Source organism: Lycium barbarum, chromosome 2 (assembly GCF_019175385.1).
Source record: "Lycium barbarum isolate Lr01 chromosome 2, ASM1917538v2, whole genome shotgun sequence".
Lineage (NCBI taxonomy): Eukaryota > Viridiplantae > Streptophyta > Magnoliopsida > Solanales > Solanaceae > Lycium > Lycium barbarum.
The window spans coordinates 93,769,439-93,788,100 of record NC_083338.1 but is presented as its reverse complement, the minus strand read 5'-3'; the positions used below and the strand labels follow the sequence as shown (position 1 = coordinate 93,788,100).

The 18,662-nt window shown below is 39.2% G+C and overlaps 1 protein-coding gene across 1 annotated transcript; it reads right to left on the bottom strand.

Moving 5' to 3' along the window:
* Nucleotides 1–621: 621 nt before the first annotated feature.
* Nucleotides 622–12,499, bottom strand: LOC132626629 (large ribosomal subunit protein uL3m-like). The gene is made up of 5 exons (XM_060341560.1): nucleotides 12,016–12,499; nucleotides 11,574–11,783; nucleotides 9,271–9,375; nucleotides 2,634–2,747; nucleotides 622–975 (listed from the first exon to the last, which is right to left on the bottom strand). Exons 1-5 carry the CDS (start codon nucleotides 12,286–12,288, stop codon nucleotides 802–804), a joined length of 876 nt encoding a protein of 291 aa, XP_060197543.1. The 5' UTR covers nucleotides 12,289–12,499; the 3' UTR covers nucleotides 622–801.
* Between the last annotated feature and the right edge of the window lie 6,163 nt (nucleotides 12,500–18,662).

Here is an 18,662-nt window from a genome sequence, read left to right as displayed (position 1 = left end):
AACAAAGTATTTCCCTTTTTTACATGGAAATATCACACAAATTTCTTCCGGTTATCTTCAGTTCTTACTGCCACTTCTCCTATCTCTCTACGTTCCTCCTTCTATATTGTCCCGTATTTTAGATTCAACTTACATTGGACCTGATCATTGTGAGGATATTCCATAGTAGAACCCAGTACATTAGTATGCCATTTTTAGAAACATATGTGCATTGCAGATACCTATTAGTCGCCACTAGCAACGTTTCTTGTGCTTCCATAATTGCACTACCAGTAAATTTTGATCTTTTTAGCGAAGGATTTGGATTTTCTGATATTGTTGCATTTAACGTAGGACACACAGTTTAGGCTACAGCTACAACCCAAGCCTGATTGCCTTTGGGACCACCTTCTCAAAAACACTTCTTAGACCAAAAAACAAACACATCCTTGAATAGGAATACAAGTAAAATGAGACATTTCTTTTATTAGCTCGTCATACAGCCGGAAAATAATCAATCAGATTGTGGCAGTACAACTTCCCTGAATAAGATCTAGAATCACGGTCTAGCAACATCTCCTTCTATCCAACAAGTAGCTAAATTTTTGTAGTACCATTCAAAATTACTATTTGAGCACCGAGAACCACCAAAAAAATGTCATCAGCCATTTATATGAGCCAGAGAAAATGCAAAAATACAACTACAAATAAATTCCTTCTCAACAAACCCCAGCCCAAGCAAAGCCACTTCGCTGCTTCTTTTCAAGAATAATAAAAAAGGTAAAAAGAAGACCACATAGTCCATAGCTAGGTTGCCTACAACTAATCAGCAGCCATAAAAGGGTCTGTATCACCCAGATCAACCATTAATGGTTCCAAATCTGCTACATCTTCATCGTCTTGGGCAAAGTAAGTGGGAAATGGAAGCGTTGATATATCTGGTTTCTTGTACACAGAATCTTTGATGAACACAAAGTTACCTTCAGCTCCTGGAACCTGTAACGGAACATTTAAATAATTGGCTGAGTTATCAACCCAAAGAACAGGACAAGGACTCATACTGAAGAATCCACCTTCTTTACTAGGGATGGCAGTGGGGCGAGTCAGGATGAAGGTTAACCTGCAAAATTTTAACCCGCACCGCTCCACATACCATTTTTTTTTTCTATTTTCTTCAGTGCTCATGCAAAGAAATCAAAATTTACAGAACAAAGTTTGGTTATAATCTTCTTGTTGTACGGAGGTGTATTGACACAATTAACTGAACACAAATTAGTTGAAAATACAGTTTTGTTTGCCATTAATCGGGAACCTTATTTTGCTCGTAATGCTAAAAAACGAAAGGAAGTGAGTGAGGATAAGTAAAAGAATGTGCCTCATATAAATTTTATTTTAATTATTAGGATAGAGTCATTATATATACATATCTGGAAAAGAAAAGAACTTGAATTTTATCTTCAAAATAACTAAAACAAAAGTGTATCAAGTTCACGTTGCCATGGTTGGAGTAATTGGGAAATAATATTGATTAATCGAGTTTAGATAAAATGTAGATCTCAATTAATTAGGATTAAGGATCAAAGAATAATAAAAATAGTGGTTCAGTTAGTTTTTTTTTTCTTCTTCAAATAGAACAATGATCAAATATGAAAAATAGCCACAACATCAATTGATTATCCAAAATTTTGGAACTTAGAATTCAACAATCACATATAAAGAAAAGAAAATAAAATTGTCATATATAGGACAAGATCAAAGCATTTCCTTGATTATCTCAGGATCATAAGGTCCTTGTTTTTTTGATGAAAAGGAACACAACGGTCCTAACAATAATAAGAATGAAAAGGGTAGACTAGGAGAATCTGTTAGTTTAGACCAGCAACCAGCCCCCGCCCACTATGAATTCTTAAAAAGTTGTTTAAACCTGCCCCACATAAATTTAAAGCCGTCCTGCCCCGCATAGGTTTAAACCCGTCCCGCCCCATTGTCATCCCTATTCTTTACAAGATCAAAACAGTGTTGTAGCCCTGAAGCGAGGCGCAAAACATGTTAAGCTCTTCGCCTCGCATATGGGCTTCAGTGTCGTTATCAAAGCTCTAAGACATACCCTTGCCATTGACCACCTCCTGAAGAGGCAACACTAAACAATTGATACGTAAATGTTTTGCTTATAATATTAGTCTTGGACTAAACATATATTCGTTTTCTCCAATTCCGCCTTTTCCCTTTAAAACCCACGCTTTATTTGCGCTTAAAGCCCCAACGGACCTTAGAGCTTTTTTGCGCTTTTCGCTTTTGATGACACTAGATCATAACAGTTTTGTTACAGTCCCATGTAAGAGATCTAAATGATGCGTTTCTCCAATTACACAGTTACTTCCAAGAGGGTAAGGTGAACCGCCCTAGTTCCCATAGTTTTTTTATAGGTAACTAATATTCATTAGAAAGCACATGGGGGAGGTTAATTTTTTCAATCTCACTCTCCTTTTTGGATAAGTTGCAGTCCTCATTTAGTCAAGATGAGTTTGAACACAAAGAAGTTCATACGAAAGATTGCACAAGAAAGAGAATTATATTTAATTAAACACACCGATTACTTTCATATCAACTAGTTTCAAATTTAGAAAGAAACAAGGAGGATATCAAAATCTTGCCTGGCCTTTGACCCACATCAAGTTTCTGGCAGGATCAATCTTGTAGACCCAAACATTTTTAACAGTTCGTTGCACTCCACCCATGCGTCCAGGCATCTTTTTCCCTTTAAATACCTATTGAAGAAAAACAATAAATGTAAGCAGAAGCTTGTAACATTAACTAGATTACACAATGGCATTTTCCAAAAGCAACTGTTTGTTTACTTCAAATCATGTGCTCAGGAAAAATGAGTTAATCATAGAAACTTTTGGTGACAGTGTCAAATGCAACTTCCGCAATGCAAGTTATCTGCCGCATATGAGAGATCAAAGGTCCCAGCTAATTTAGAATGTCTCAGGCTCTTGAGTATCGAGTACACTATACACCACAAGGGGTCAAACTCAACGACAGGATGGAGGATTGCATGAGTATACTTATAGAAGTGGCCCATAGTGTATTAGAAGCTATGTTGCTCAGACTCTCCAAAATATTGCAGCACCCGTGTCGGATTCTCCAAGAATGCACTACTTCTAGAGAATCCCCAACGCACCGGTCAACATTTCTGAAGAGTCCAAGCAACATAGATTAGAAGTAACCTGGCAAAGAAACTCATAGAGACAATGAAGATTTTTAGCAAGAAGAAAGGGCTTCTTGTATTTCTGAATGAATATACAATCCATAAGAATGGATACTTATACATGAGTTCTAAGACTAAATAAGGAAAGACAACATTACACAATCAATTCCTAATCATTTACATCAATACAATATATTCCTAAAATTAAGCTATCAATCTTAATCATCAATATCACATCAACATCTCAATCTTAATCATTAATACCAAATCAACACTCCCCCTCAAGTTGGTGCAAAGATGTCGCACATACCCAACTTGCAAACCAGTGTATGAAAAGTCCGTTTGTTGAGGCCTTTAGTAAACACATCAGCTAGTTGTTTTTCTGATGACACGCGGAATAAACTCAAGACACCACCCGTGACTTTTTCTTTGATGAAGTGTCGATCAATTTCAACGTGCTTTGTTCGGTCATGCTGGACTGGATTTCGAGCTATACTGATTGCAGCCTTGTTGTCACAATACAAGGAAAGTTTCCTTTTTTCAGACAATCTCAATTCTTCTAGTAACTTTTGTAACCACAAAAGTTCGCAAACACCCTGGGCCATAGCTCTATATTCTGCCTCCGTACTTGATCTAGCAACTACACTTTGCTTCTTGCTTCTCCAAGTGACCAAGTTTCCTCCTACGAGTGTACAGTAACCGGGTGTAGACCTTCTGTCATCTAAAGATCCAGCCCAATCTGCATCGGTAAAGGCTTCTATTTGGAGGTGACCATGTCTGGAGTAAAGTAGACCTTTTCCTGGAGCAGACTTCAGATACCGCAAAATGTGAAAGACAGCTTGCATATGAGAATCTCGAGGATCATGCATAAACTGACTCACTAGGCTGACTGAATAGGCTATGTCTGGTCTAGTATAAGAGAGATAAATGAGTCTTCCAACCAGCCTCTGATATCTCTCTTTATCAACTGACTTTCCAACTCCGCTTTGTAGTTTGTGATTGCTTTCAATGGGTGATTCTGCTGGTTTGCAACCTATCATACCTGTTTCTTTCAAGAGATCCAGAATATACTTTCTTTGAGAAATAAAGATTCCTCTTTTTGATCTAGCAACTTCAATTCCCAAGAAGTACTGCAATTTTCCTAGATCCTTGATCTCAAATTCCTGTGCCAACAACTTCTTCAATCGGGTCATCTCCTCTTTGTCATCTCCTGTCATTACTATGTCATCAACATAAACTATGAGAAGAGTGAGTTTACCCTTTAAATGTCTTATAAAGAGGGTGTGATCCGCATTGCTTTGTTGGTAACCAAAGGAGATCATTGCTTTATAGAATTTGTCAAACCAAGCTCTAGAAGATTGCTTCAATCCGTACAAGGCTTTCTTCAGTCTGCATACCTTTCCTTGACTTTGTTCAGTACCAAAACCAGGAGGAATCTCCATGTACACCTCTTCTTCTAAGTCTCCATGAAGAAATGCATTCTTCACATCAAACTGTTGCAAGTCCCAGTCAAGATTAGCTGCACAAGATAGAAGAATTCTAATAGTATTCATTTTTGCAACAGGAGCAAATGTCTCTTGATAATCCACTCCATAAGTCTGAGTGAATCCTTTAGCCACCAATCTTGCTTTGAACCTTTCAATGGAACCATCAGCTTTATGTTTTACAGTGAAGACCCATTTGCAACCAACCAACTTCTTGTCTGGTGGTGATGTGACAAGTTCCCAAGTCTCATTCTTTGATAAGGCCTTCATTTCTTCCATCATAGCTTGCTTCCACTTAGAATCTGCAAAAGCTTCCCTCCAATTCTGGGGAATAGACACAGAAGAAATAGACAAGGCAAAGGCTCTATAGGAGGGCGATAAAGAATTATAGGAAACAAAGTTAGATAAAGGGTGTTTAGTGCAAGATCTGACTCCTTTCCTGTGAGCAATAGGCAAATCTAACTCATTAGGAAGTATAGATAACTCACCAGAAGAAGGTTCGGCTTCGGCAGGTTGCATGATGGCTTCTTCTGCTCTATTTCTCCTTGAGTAAGTTATCAAATCAAGCCTATCCAAACGCCCAATAGTCTCCCCCTGAATTCTTTCTCCAATTTCACTTTCTCTTATGGCAGTAGTTTCAATAGTCTCCCCCTGAATTCTTTCTCCAATTTCACTTTCCCTTGTGGCAGTAGTTTCAACAATAGAACTAGGAAAAACCATCTCTTCTTCCTTATAATTCTCCCCCTGAAGAGGTGATGGTGTAATACTGAAATAGGGCTCAGATTCCCGAAAGGTAACATCCATACTGACAAAGAATCTCCTAGAAGGAGGGTGATAACATTTGTACCCTTTTTGTGTTGGAGAATACCCAATAAAGACACATTTAAGAGCTCTAGGTTCAAGTTTTCCAGAGTTCCTAGCGTGAACAAAGCAAACACACCCAAATATCTTTGGAGGAACAGTATAGTCATTTTTACCCTTTAGAAGCTCTAAAGGACTCCGGAAATTAAGAGTTTAAGTGGCATTCTATTGATGAGGTAGGCAGCTACTAGAATGGCATCCCCCAGTAAGGCTTCGGCAGATTCATGGTAAACAAAAGAGATCTTGCTACTTCTAACAAATGCCTATTTTTTCTTTCAGCAACCCCATTTTGTGCACTAGTATAAGGACAACTAGTTTGATGGATTATCCCAAAAGACTCTAAGTAAGCTCCAAAAGTTTTATCCATGTATTCTGTGCCATTGTCAGTTTGAAATATCTTTATCTTAGCCTCAAACTGAGTACAAATCATCTTATGAAATGACTTAAAACAGGAGAAAACTTCACTTTTGGCTTTTAACAGATATACCCATGTCATTCTAGTGCAACAATCGATAAAAGTAACAAACCATCGACTACCAGACAAAGAAAGTGTTTGAGCAGGACCCCAGACATCAGAATGAATAGTCGAAAAAAGAATTGTGCTTTTATTGTCACTCAGAGGATAAGAGTTTTTAGTGTGCTTGGCATATTCACATGCATCACAAGACAAAGATTCAAACTCAGTTCTAGAAAATAAACCAGGGTATAACTTTTTTAAAGCAAAAAAAGATGGGTGTCCCAACCGTCTGTGCCACTGTATTATTTCTCGGTTGACATCCTTATTTCCTACAAAAAAAGGCCTGACCAGAGTCTCGAGCTCCATCGATCAAATATAAGCCATCATGCAATCTACCACTGCCAATTTTCTTCCCTGTATGAAGGTCTTCGAAAACACAATAATCAAGAAAGAATCTAACACTACAGTTTAGTTCTTTGGTGATAGCGCTAACAGATAATAGGTTAATAGGAAAATCAGGCACATGAAGAATGGATGATAAGATAATATCACGAGTACAAAAGATTGAACATGTTCCAGAGACAGGGGTTAGGGAGCCATTGGTTATTCTGACATAATCCCCTTTGGGACTAGGAGAGTAATTTTGAAGGCCTTTAGAAGAGCCTGTCATGTGTCTATTCGCATCAGAATCAATAATACAACAATTAAGCTGAGCATTAAGAGCAATACCTGACTGCACATAATTGGGGCTAACAACACTAGAAGAGTCAAGTTTGTTCAGAAGACGACGAAGATGTTGAACTTCATCTTGAGACAAAGTCTCTCCAGAAGTAGTGTCACCCATATTATCTGGATGGGAAGGGTTAGAATAGGCCTACGACCCGAGAACTGAAAAAGAAAATTCTAGAAAAAAAATCGCCGCAAAGTTGGCTGCCAAGCCGGAATCCGATGATCGAAAAAAATCAAAACAGATAGGGATAGGCTCAGAATGTTCCAACGAACCCAACAGAGAAAAATAATCCAGAAACGAACTGAACGGGATGAGTTTTTTGTGCGGACAGCCACAAAGAGAGAAAAACTCGACCTCTTTGATAAAACACGGAACCCTAGTGCTACGAGGGAGAAAACTCACCTCAAAAAGGCAGCAATGGCTCTGATACCATAAAGGTTTTTAGCAAGAAGAAAGGGCTTCTTGTATTTCTGAATGAATATACAATCCATAGGAATGGGTACTTATACATGAGTTCTAAGACTAAATAAGGAAAGACAATATTACACAATCAATTCCTAATCATTTACATCAATACAATATACTCCTAAAATTAAGCTATCAATCTTAATCATCAATATCAAATCAACATCTCAATCTTAATCATTAATACCAAATCAACAGACAAGAAATAATTGCTATAAGAGTGGTTGCTTTTTTGTAAGCCCAATCTGCCCCAAAAATGTGTGAGCGGGTGGGGTGGGGGTTTCAAAATTCTTAAGTTCCATAACACACCCTAGATGTATAAAACTCAACTCTATGAGCCCCCAATCTGTATTAACAACTCACCACAGAGCTAAATACATGCAAGTTTCAATTATTAAAAAAAAACTCTCAGCAAAGGAACTTTGTCCATGATATCGTGGATGAGCATGTTTTGGCACTTGTAGGCAGTAAATTTAGTTTCTAACTTGTCTTTGCCATTGCATTGTGGATGAGCATGTATCGGAATTGTAAGGGTGAGATCAAAATGACAAAGTGGAGATAAAGGATTTAACAGCTCAAGAGAATATACAGAGGGGAAGTCCTAGCCGAAAATAATATAGGGAAGAAACGTATTTGAATTTCATTTTTGTGCAATTAACATGAGTTCACCTGGCCTCAGTAACCTGCTTGAGTTGAAGCAAGTAAATGAAGCATCTAAAATGCAGCTCCTTTTTGATAGGATTTAAAAGGTATTACATTGGGTAGTCATTACTTCCACTACTGAATGATTATACAGTCAATAGACACACATAATTTGATCCAATCCATTTCAATAAACAAGATGTGGCTAGGAGGTCAAACGTGCAACACCAAATAATTTCCAAAACAAAAGCAGCACGGTAAAATATAAAACCAGGGGAGTATGACAAAAACAAAAGTGTAGAAACAAAATGGACATGCCATCACGCCCAATATAAACATAAGCAAAGAATGTAAATTATGAAAATAAAATAAGATACAAAAGAATATCTTGAATCTTAAATGGGAAAATACACAAGTTACTCCCTCAATTTGTCCCGAAAAGTTACTTACACACTCAAACTTTGTGGGTGTTCCCTTACCCCTAATTCTTGTTTAGAGTGGAACTAGTCCTGCCAGATCCAAAGCCAGTTACGAATTTAGCAGTGAAAACACGTACTCCATGTCAGCTTCCACGCAAGAAAGTCTTTAAATTCTTTATCTTTCACAAAATTTCCCTCTTTCATCATCTTCCTCACCCGCACCTGCCACTCCCCACTCCTGACTGGTCTTTAATGAGGAAAAACAATCAGCATCTGACTGGTCTTTTAGAATGTTTTCCTTTTTACCCACAAATATTCTCCGATATCTTTCCTTCCGGATTGATCAGCCACCAAGTATCTGCTAGTATCGAAGACCATATAGCCATGTCATCCCTCCTTAATCCTCTCACGTGCCAGCTACGGATAAACTCTAGTGGCATGCTCCAATTAATGTCTAAACTGCTGAAGAACATACTCCAGAGACTTCACCAATATTCCCTATTTTCATTTTTTTTGTTTAATCATATCCCTCATCTTCATATCCCCTAGATAAACCCACCAACCCCCATATTACCTAGAGCTATTTGCACTTTATTCAATATTTACATATTGTAAGCAGCCCATAAAACATTTAACAATGACAACATATTTGATTTTACATTGTGGAGGAAACAATAGAAGGGGGGAACTCAATTAAGCAATGTTCAACAAGTTTCGCTCAATTTCACTGTGCCAAATGACTACACAAGTTATTGCTAGAATATCTTTTGAAACACTTCCACTGAAACATCAGTTAGTTATTAGTTCACAGGATTTATTTTTCTTCAAATAAGTACCACCAATTGCAATTAAATAACATTTTTACTTACATATCATGTTTAAAACAATTAATATGATATACCAAGCATGCTATTAGCATACAATTAGTTATAAGGAAGGCCAAAAGAGCCGTGTAGCAAGTGCCAACATATTTAATTGCAATACTGGAATAAAACAAAGGAAAAAGAGGAGGTAGTACCTACCTTTCCTGGAGCATCTCTTTGACCTGTAGAACCAATACTTCTGTGAGATAATGAAGCACCATGTGATGCAGGCATACCGCTGAACCCCCATCTTTTCATCCCGCCCTACACACATGAAATTCCCCAATTTTAGTACAATTCATAAAATTAGATATACCCTCTGAGAGTTCTTTTTGCATAATAAGAGGTGGAAAAGAAAGTAGAAAGGTGGTTCAATTTTGTTCCACAAATAAGACAATCTTTCTACCATTATCTAAGGCTTACATAGTTCATATCCAATATATATAACGATAGCAAGCGATACTACTTCCCGACAAACTGCCCTGAAGATGGGAAATGTTCAATAAGCAAAAAAACATTGAAAAATTCAGGTTGTCTTTAACTTGGTTTATGAAAAATTCAACAAAGTGCAAAGACATGGTCTCAAAGACAATTTGAGATCAAAATAAGAGTAATCCTCATCAAAGAATATCACTAGTGCTTATAGAAGTACTCCTAGTAACAAACACATGTTTACTATAACCTGTATGAATATCTTACTAGTGTTGTTTGATATATTACCAATTTTGTCCATAATTGCATAACTCCACATGACAAAAACATTCATCACAATTTCACAATCATTACATGCCACTTCTCACCATTTTGTTTAACCTAATTACTTTTTTATAACCTAATTACTACTAAACCATGATTCTCTAACTCTCTTTTTATTTATCAAAATCAGTATTTTATAACTAAAATTAGATAGTTACTGAATCTCTGTCTGAAACTAGACGTCTTGATGAACTGTCTGAAGACATAATAATATTTGATCAAAGTCGATCAATTAGTTAAGGACAAATGAGTTCTTTCATATGCATTTCCCACATGTATATTTACTTGTATTAATCTAAATTTGGTATTATGTAAGAAAGGTAGCTAAGTAAACAAATTATCTAAGAACTCTCTGGTTAACCAAAAAATTTACTTTCCCTTGCAGCATTTTTTGGGCAAACCCATTTCGTCATACTTTTCATTATATATATATATATATATATATATATATATATATATATATATACACACACACCAGGAGCGATAGGATTAGGAATAAGGCTATCCGGGACAAGGTGGGAGTAGCCTCGGTGGAAGACAAGATGCGGGAAGCAAGACTGAGATGGTTTGGGCATGTGAAGAGGAGAGACACAGATGCCCCAGTGCGGAGGTGTGAGAGGTTGGCCATGGATGGTTTTAGAAGAGATAGGGGTAGGCCGAAAAAATATTGGGGAGAGGTGATTAGACAGGACATGGTGCAGTTACAGCTTACCGAGGACATGACCTTAGATAGGAGGGTATGGAGGATTCAGATTAGGGTAGAAGGCTAGTAGATAGTATCGTTTATCCTTTCATATTAGTAGTCGCATTATCGCGATATAAGTTCTTGTGCTTTGATTTCTGCTACTATCTGGTATTTCCTGTACTTTGATTATCTTATTTTATCTGTGATAGCTACTGCCCTTTGCAAACTGCTTCATCATGGCTTAGTTGCTTTCGTTATTTTCATTTCCATATCGCTTTGAATTTCTTGGCCTTATCTGACCTCTTTTTATGCTTTCTATTGAGCCGAGGGTCTTTCAGAAACAGCCGTCCTACCTTGGTAGGAGTAAGGTCTGCGTACACTCTACCCTCCCCAGAACCCAGGTTGTGGGATTTCACTGGGTTGTTGGGGTGTGTGTGTGTGTATATATAATAGAGAGAGAGAGAAAGAGATTTGAAATTACCTTATTCTCCCTTCATGTTGCTTGATATTTATCAATTTTCACGCCATGCATATTTTAAGGTAGTTTGAAAAAATTAAACAACCCCTATTTGAACTTTGCGGAGTGCTTCATTGGACTACTTCGCTAGAGACTGATTTCAAGGAGTACATATGACTCTAGATAAGTTCAAACTTCAACTAGGTTTCAGAAACTTTGATGTGGTCCATAGAAAACTTCGAGTATCTTCTGGATAAGATTAGTGTCAAGTGGTTGAGATGAGAGCCATTTCAATTTTTTGTTAGGGTAGCTTGTATATATTGATATCGAACATGAGAGTGGCACCTTGCCTTCTATTTATGAAATTCTAGGCACTTTTTTTTTATCAAGAAAATTGTGTCAGAAGTTGGATTTGAACCCACGCCCTCTCATGAGGACCAGAACTTGAGTCTGGCACAAAATTTTCTTTTAATATTATATAGTGTGGTGAGTAAGTACACAACAGGTACAAAGAGAAATCAGTAAGACTAATCAAAGAATAAACAGAACAAGATTACTCCACACCTGAAAACCTTTCCCTCTTGTAATTCCAGCGACATCCACATATTGGCCCGGAACAAAATGGCGGACACTGATGCTTGTTCCAACAGGAAGAAGTGCATCTTCGGTAACAGGAAACTCCTTCAACTTTCTCTTCATGGGCACACCTTGTGCTCTAAAATGACCTGCTTCTGGTTTTGTCAAATGCTTTTCCTTTTTGTGAGCACATCCAACCTAATTACCACCATAATAAAGATCAATTAAACCACACCACAGCACAAGCAGTAATTTCATAGTCCTCAAAGCCATTTTATTTAACCAACTTCTTTATTTATTCATTCTTTGTCAATTGGTAAATAACTTATTCAACCAATATCACAAGATTCAAAAGTTTTTTTACTTTCTTAAACTTCGTGCCAAAGTATCAAAATAGATTTCAAAAGTAGAGATGTTGGGTTGAAGGAACCTGTAAGGCGGTGATGCCTTCCTTTTCGGGGGTTTTGACTTGGGAAACAATGTTATCATCTAGCCAAAGGATGGAGATGGGAATGCGTTCACCCCATTTGTCCCATAGAGCTGTCATTCCACATTTGATTGCTATTGCACCTGTACGCTTGGAGTTTGGTGTCATTATTCCAGGTTTCCCTTCTATAATCCGCTCCACTTGGCTACTACTCATGCTTCTGCACTGACTGAATATGCGCAGATGAGAAATGAGACTTCTCGATAAGGCCGCCATTGAGGAGCTCAAGTCACCTCTCTTCACACCTGTTCAGTACTAACACTTTGATGTGTTGCTTATTACTGGAAAGGAGAAAAGATGAAACAAGATGGAGAAGAACGACCAGGGCTTTGGTGATGCTCCTTTTTTCCGTAGGGTTTTAGACGCTCTTGGTGTTGGGGTCACCCATTCTTTTGTGGGGTTTTACAGAGAAAATGGCAAAAATAGTCCCTTATGTTTTTAGTAGGTTTAAAATAGTTTCTTAAAGTATTATTGAGCAGTTTCGATCTTTTAACTTTGTTAAAAGCGGGCACCTTTGATTCGTCGGATGATTACCAAACTCTGATTGATAATTCAATCAGGATTATTAAAAAAAAAAAAAAAACGGGAACTCACAATTGAAAGTACAGGTTTGTTGTTTATGTTATTTTTTTTATCTATTTCAAGAGCGTGGTGCAAATTTTTGAGATGCAATTTTTATTATTTTTTTGTCTATATTTTGCGTCTAGCGTAACTTTTTGTGTTGCAGTTCATGATAGAAATTTTCTAGTATTTTTGGTTAAATTTTTCTTTTCACAATTTGGATTAAATTCAAGGGAGAATAGGTAGTTAACCCCTCAAAGTAGGACTTTTTTTCTAAAGAGACTGTAGTGGGTAAAATTTGTAGACTCCAAGTGGACGTATTAAGTGATGACACATGGAAAGAATGACAAATCAGATCCGAGTCACACAACAAGAGGCTCCGAGGAAACTTGCATGACCCCAGAGGAGTGGCGTGACATCTCGCTTCTGGGAACTAAAAAGTGTAAAGGCTCCAAGGATCATTCTATTGCACCGGCCACACGAAGTTCAACGTTCAGAAGTTACAAGAAGACCCCGGGTCTTCCTGTCACGACCCGACTAGGGGCCGTGACGAGTACCCGATACTTGTACCGAGCACCCCTTAGCTATCCTGTATAAACAGTGCCATATTTTTTTTTTTTTAAAACATTAACATTAGTAGTAATCTTTCTAATATCGCGTCACACCGGAGCGCGAACCATTCAGAATACAATACATTAAACTGTACATAACTGACTGTGTATATCTGTCTACGAGCCTCTAGACATAGTACATTTATACAGAGAAAGGGCCGAGTACTGTCGCGCCCGAAAATACATACACAAAATAGTACCGATGATATAAGGCTCCGGAACAACTGGAGCGCTGTCGAATGCTGCTGATAGGGCGCTAGGAATCTGGTCCGTATACCTGCTAACCTGCGCGGCATGAAACGCAGCGTCCACAAGAAGGGACGTCAGTACGAATAATGTACCGAGTATGTAAGGCATGGAAAACAATGCAAGCAGTAACATAAAGTACGATCAATAATAATATCACGGAGCCATAGGGCGTATAACGAGGCAAGAACGTAACCTGTACATAGGAAGGCCCCTCTTTAGGCCGGCTGTCATGTAGGCTTGTCTTTTCATCTTTGAAACGTTTCTTTTCATAGGCATAGGAATCAACATCTTTATATTACTTATTCTCGTGTACAGAAATAAAACAGTACGTTTCAGTAACGGTATCATTTGCTCACGTTTTCGGACGCCGAATACAATCGGCTCTCCCAACCCCCTCGGTGTCCCTTATTCATGTATACAGAAAACAGTACAATTCAGTAGACGGTATCTTTCATTTACATTTACAGACGCCGAATACAATCGGCTCTCCCAACCCCCTCCCCAACGATGACCCAACATAGCTGTTACATCCGACATTTTTGTTCATTCGGAAAATTCAAGATAAAATGACTTGTGATGAATAAGGCCACTATTGGACCTTACTTGGTATGCATGTGTAGGTTATGAATACAATGATGTGGAATTACGAAAGGTGGCCAAGGGCAATAATTGGAATTTTGGAAACTTGTTCCATGAATTACCAAAATTAGCCACCACTTTTGGGCCAAAAAAAAAAATAATAACAACAAAACAAAGGCCCAACTTAAGGGGGCCCAACCGGCCACCATAGGTCCAAGCCCATGGAATAATTAAATTCCATGGGAAATTATATATTGGATAAGTGTGAGGAATATTCAAGAAGCAAGAACAAATCAAGAAAGAAAAAAAAAAAAGAGAGGGTTCGGGTTTGGAGAGAAAAAAAGGAAAGAAAAGAAAGAAAAAATTTTGGAGCCAATCCCTTGGTTTAAAGAGTTCATCTCTTGAGAGATTATTGCTAAGCACAAGATTCTCTACAAGTTGATATAGAGATTGTGGCAAGAAAACAATTTCATCCTCCAAGTGAAGAACTTGAAGAAAGGTAAGGATTTCATGCTTTTGTTGTGTTAAAAATGATGTATGTATGTTGTGGTATGTGTGAATGAATGAAAAATATGGAAATTTGGTGTGTTGGAATTTTTGGGTGTGTGGCCGAATGCATATATGTGTATTGCATGATTTTAATGGTTTGAATTCTTGTGTAACTTAGTTGTAGTATGGTGGAAATTGTATTAGAAAGGAAAGTGGGATGAATTAGTGAGAATTGGAAAAATATTGGAGTTGGCCGTGTGGTACTATGTTGACTATGGGACGTGAATTTGATTTTTGTTTGTATGCTAATCGTGTTATGGCTTTGTGAAGTAGATTGAAGGATAATGGTTAAGCTAAAACGAAGAATTGTTGGTTAAGTTGTTGTCGGAAAGTATGTCGCTTTAGCCTAAGGTCTTGAAATTGTGATTGATGATAATGAACTTGGAATATGAAAATGTGTTTATGAACTCGTATGTTGAAAGTTAGGAAAAGATTGGAAAAGTAGTGATTTGATAGAAAGTTGAACGTTTGCGTATCTTGTGAACATTATGTGAACATGTTATGGATTCCTCCGATGTGTGTCGTAATGATTTTGATGGATAATGGATATGAAAATAATAAGTTTTGGTTGGAAATGTAAGCTTGAAACGAAAGATGATTCGTCGTGTCGAAAGGTGGCTAATAATGCCATAGCGTATGATTTAGTGTTTATTGATGTTTGTTGTTGTTTGGATGTCTCCTCTGGGTTGTTGTGTTGCTAAATTGAGCCGAGCTAAGTCTCGGGGATGTCGTATATACAGAGGAAATGCTGCCAAAATTTCGGTAGGCAATTATGTGTAAAGTTAGAGTATTGAAAGAATGGAACTAACCAAATGGTAAACTTGACCATTTCCAGATTTTGGACGAAATTTGGATTGACGCCAAGCGAGCATAAGGCGCCATCAAGGTATGTGAAGCACTTCTCTACGTTCCTAGGCATGTTCTGGATGTGGTAGGCTCGGCCGCGAGCCTTAAGTCCGACTCTGTTCCCCGGAATTCGAGACGTAAAACCGCTCCAATTCCTTCAATTCAATTGAACCTATTTTCTTACAAATTGCCCTTAAAGTGAGATTTTGTACAAAATTTCCCCAAACGGAGTCGGAACACTTCCGAACGAGTATGGGTGACCTCATAAGGTCAATTATCAATAATTTACATATGTAGCCTCGGGTTGGTCCGAGGTGGGCCCACAAGGCCCGATACTCCCGGTACGATTTTAAATACTTCCATTTTGGGTCCGATTTTCTTTAAAAACTTCTGAACTATTATTTTGTGTATATTATGGCTATTTTGGTGCAATTTATACAACATGATTTCTGAATATCTGAGGATCCCATTCTGATAATAATCTGTCGTGCCTTCCCAACTAGGATATAGGCGCGTACTGTGCATATTATCTGGATATTCTGATTTTGGCTCGCCGTTTGGCACCCCTTCAGTTTGATCGAGTCTGTATGTTGAGTCTGTAGGTAGGTGGTTTCTCATTTATCGATTCGTGTCTGTCTCAATGCATTCCTTCACTGCGACCCGGGCCAGGTTCTGTTATCGTGCATATTTCTCTGCATTGTTCACCGCGTCCCTCGGCGTACGGGCCGGGATCTGTATGTCTGTATGATCTGTGTATGGGGATGGCGGCCAGGATGGCATATGATCTGATATGATTCTGTCTGTCCACCGCGTCCCGTACTAAGAGGGCCGGGTTCTGTTACCGCGCCCCCAGACAGGGCCGGGATCTGTATGAATATATGCGTGTGCCATCTGTATTTATAAAGCACACGCCTCTGTATGATTTTGTATGATTCTGTGCTACTCTGCATGCATAATTCTGTCCGTCATACTACTGTCTGTCCGTCTGTGTTACGACTATTTCTGTATGTCCGTATGGCTTCTGCTTCTGTATGTCCGTATGGATCCAGATTCTGCTCGTCTGTCCGTATTATGATTCCGTTTGTCTGTCCGAACTATAATTCTGTTCAATTGTGTGTAACACGATTCTGTATGTCTGTCTGGATCATAACTCTGTCCGTCAGTTTGATTTATGATTTTGCCCGTTATATTTCTGTGACTCTAGTTCGGACTATGTTTATATCTGTTACGTTTCTGCTTTACATACTCGGTACATTTTCCGTACTGACCCCCGTTCTTCGGGGGCTGCGCTACATGCCCGCAGGTACAGACGCGCCAGGTGATACGCCGCCAGCGTAGGTTTCCGACTCTGCTATCTGAAGAGCTCCCTTGACTCGGAGCATATCTTTTTGGTATATATCTTCTGTCTTCTGTGTACTCCGTATGTGTGTATATTCTGGGTACGGCGGGGCCCTGTCCCGCCATATGATTCTGTATGTCTGTAGAGGCCTGTAGATAGATGTGTGGGTTACGGGTTTCGTCTGTATGTTAGCCTTATCGGCTTACTTGTAAATGTCTGTATGTTCAGGTATATATGTATATATACGTATGGTTGCGCGCGTGCCGTATTTGTATCGGCCTATTTCCGTACTTCTGTTTTGAAACGAAAAAAAAAAAAATCTGTATGATTCGAATTCGATCAGATAGGTACGTATGGGTATCCAGTTAGGGTACCAGTCGCGGCCCACGGGGTTTGGGTCGTGACAAAAGTGGTATCAGAGCGGTTAGTCCTCGGTATGTCTACAGGCCGTGTCTAGTAGAGTCTTGTTTATCGATGTGTTGTGCACCACATCTATAAACAGGAAGCTACAGGGCATTTAGGATGTTACCCTTCTTTGGATTCTTAGATCGTGCGATAAAGCGGTATGATTAGGATGATTCTCCCTTGCGAATTGTTGTACCTACAGCGAGGCTCCAAAGAGCAGAAGTGTCGGTATTTGGGGGAAATGTATCTGACCCGCTCCTTGCAGGTGATTGCAGGTTGGTGAAGAATGAAGAGGACGGCTTCCGACGATGAGGATGGGGGTGCTAAGAAGGCCCCCAGGCTGTCACCGGGGCCGAGTAGGCAGGGCCCCAGTTACTCGATCGAGACGGGTCCTTCGGAGGATTCCCCGGAGGATAGCTACGATACGGATCCGTCGGAGGACCCATCTACGACTCCTCCAGAGTCTCCGAACCCTGGAGCAGAGGATCCCGTGGAGGATGGCTACGATACAGATATCTCGGAGGATTTGGCGATGACCCCTCCGGAGCTTCTTACCTCCGAGGAGGAGGATAGTCATGAGGCAGGCCCTTCGGAGCATTCTTCTGGGATGACGCAGGAGGAGATTTTCAAGTATGCACCAGCTCTTATTATTAGGGAGAACCTTGATAGCCCGGCCACCTCGGAGAGTGCTATGGATTTCTCCTGTTCTTGGCCTGGGTCACCAGTGGGCCGGGATTTGTCTGATCGTCCATACCCCTCCGATTCGGATGCGAGTGATAATGGAGACCGCATAGGTAGGGAGCAGGCAGACGTGGATGATAGTGGACATACCTCTCACGGCAGCTCCCCAGGTCAGACTCAATATTGATTATTCATAAGTGTATGAGTTTTTAGAACTTCCTATGTGTGTATGATATTTGTAAGACGTTGTTCTATGAAGACGACGGAAATTTAAAGGAATTAGAGATCTAGTGACCCAAGACAAGGGCGACTAAATGTCCCCACCGTCAGAGTGATTTTGGAAATCCTGGATGGAAGTAAACAGGAAAGTGCCTCCGATGCCATTTGAGTGGGGCACGTGTGGTAAGTGTCGACGGCGTTATAATTCTTATTTGAAGTTATCAGCCCCGTGTGGCTGCGATACGACATGATATGATATGTATGTGAGTATATCTGTGTTAGCCCTGTGCGGCATGGCTGGTATTTCTGGTGTACAGGTTCCAGATAGTAAGAAATATAGAGGAAACTCTGCCCAAATTTTCCAGGGATATGGAGGTAAACATGTAGATTAAGTACAAAAAGGTCCCGCGATACTTGTCAGACTTTAGTTCCTTCTGTCGGTGGCCGAAGAACACCTTGCGGTGACATTTTATCAGATTCCACCGATTATTTGGAGGCAGAATTCGTGTTACGAAGACTTAAATCCGTGGGTTATCTGTAATCATATGTAT

Bases quoted from the DNA above. Each gene is read 5' to 3' on its own strand.
- LOC132626629 (XM_060341560.1), bottom strand. From the start codon at position 12,288: ATGGCGGCCTTATCGAGAAGTCTCATTTCTCATCTGCGCATATTCAGT. The intron at 9,376-11,573 runs GTGTGGAGTAAT...TCATGTGTGTAG, and splicing joins CAAGAGGGAAAGGTTTTCAG to GGCGGGATGAAAAGATGGGG. The intron at 2,748-9,270 runs GTAGGTACTACC...TTTCTTCAATAG, and splicing joins AAAGAGATGCTCCAGGAAAG to GTATTTAAAGGGAAAAAGAT.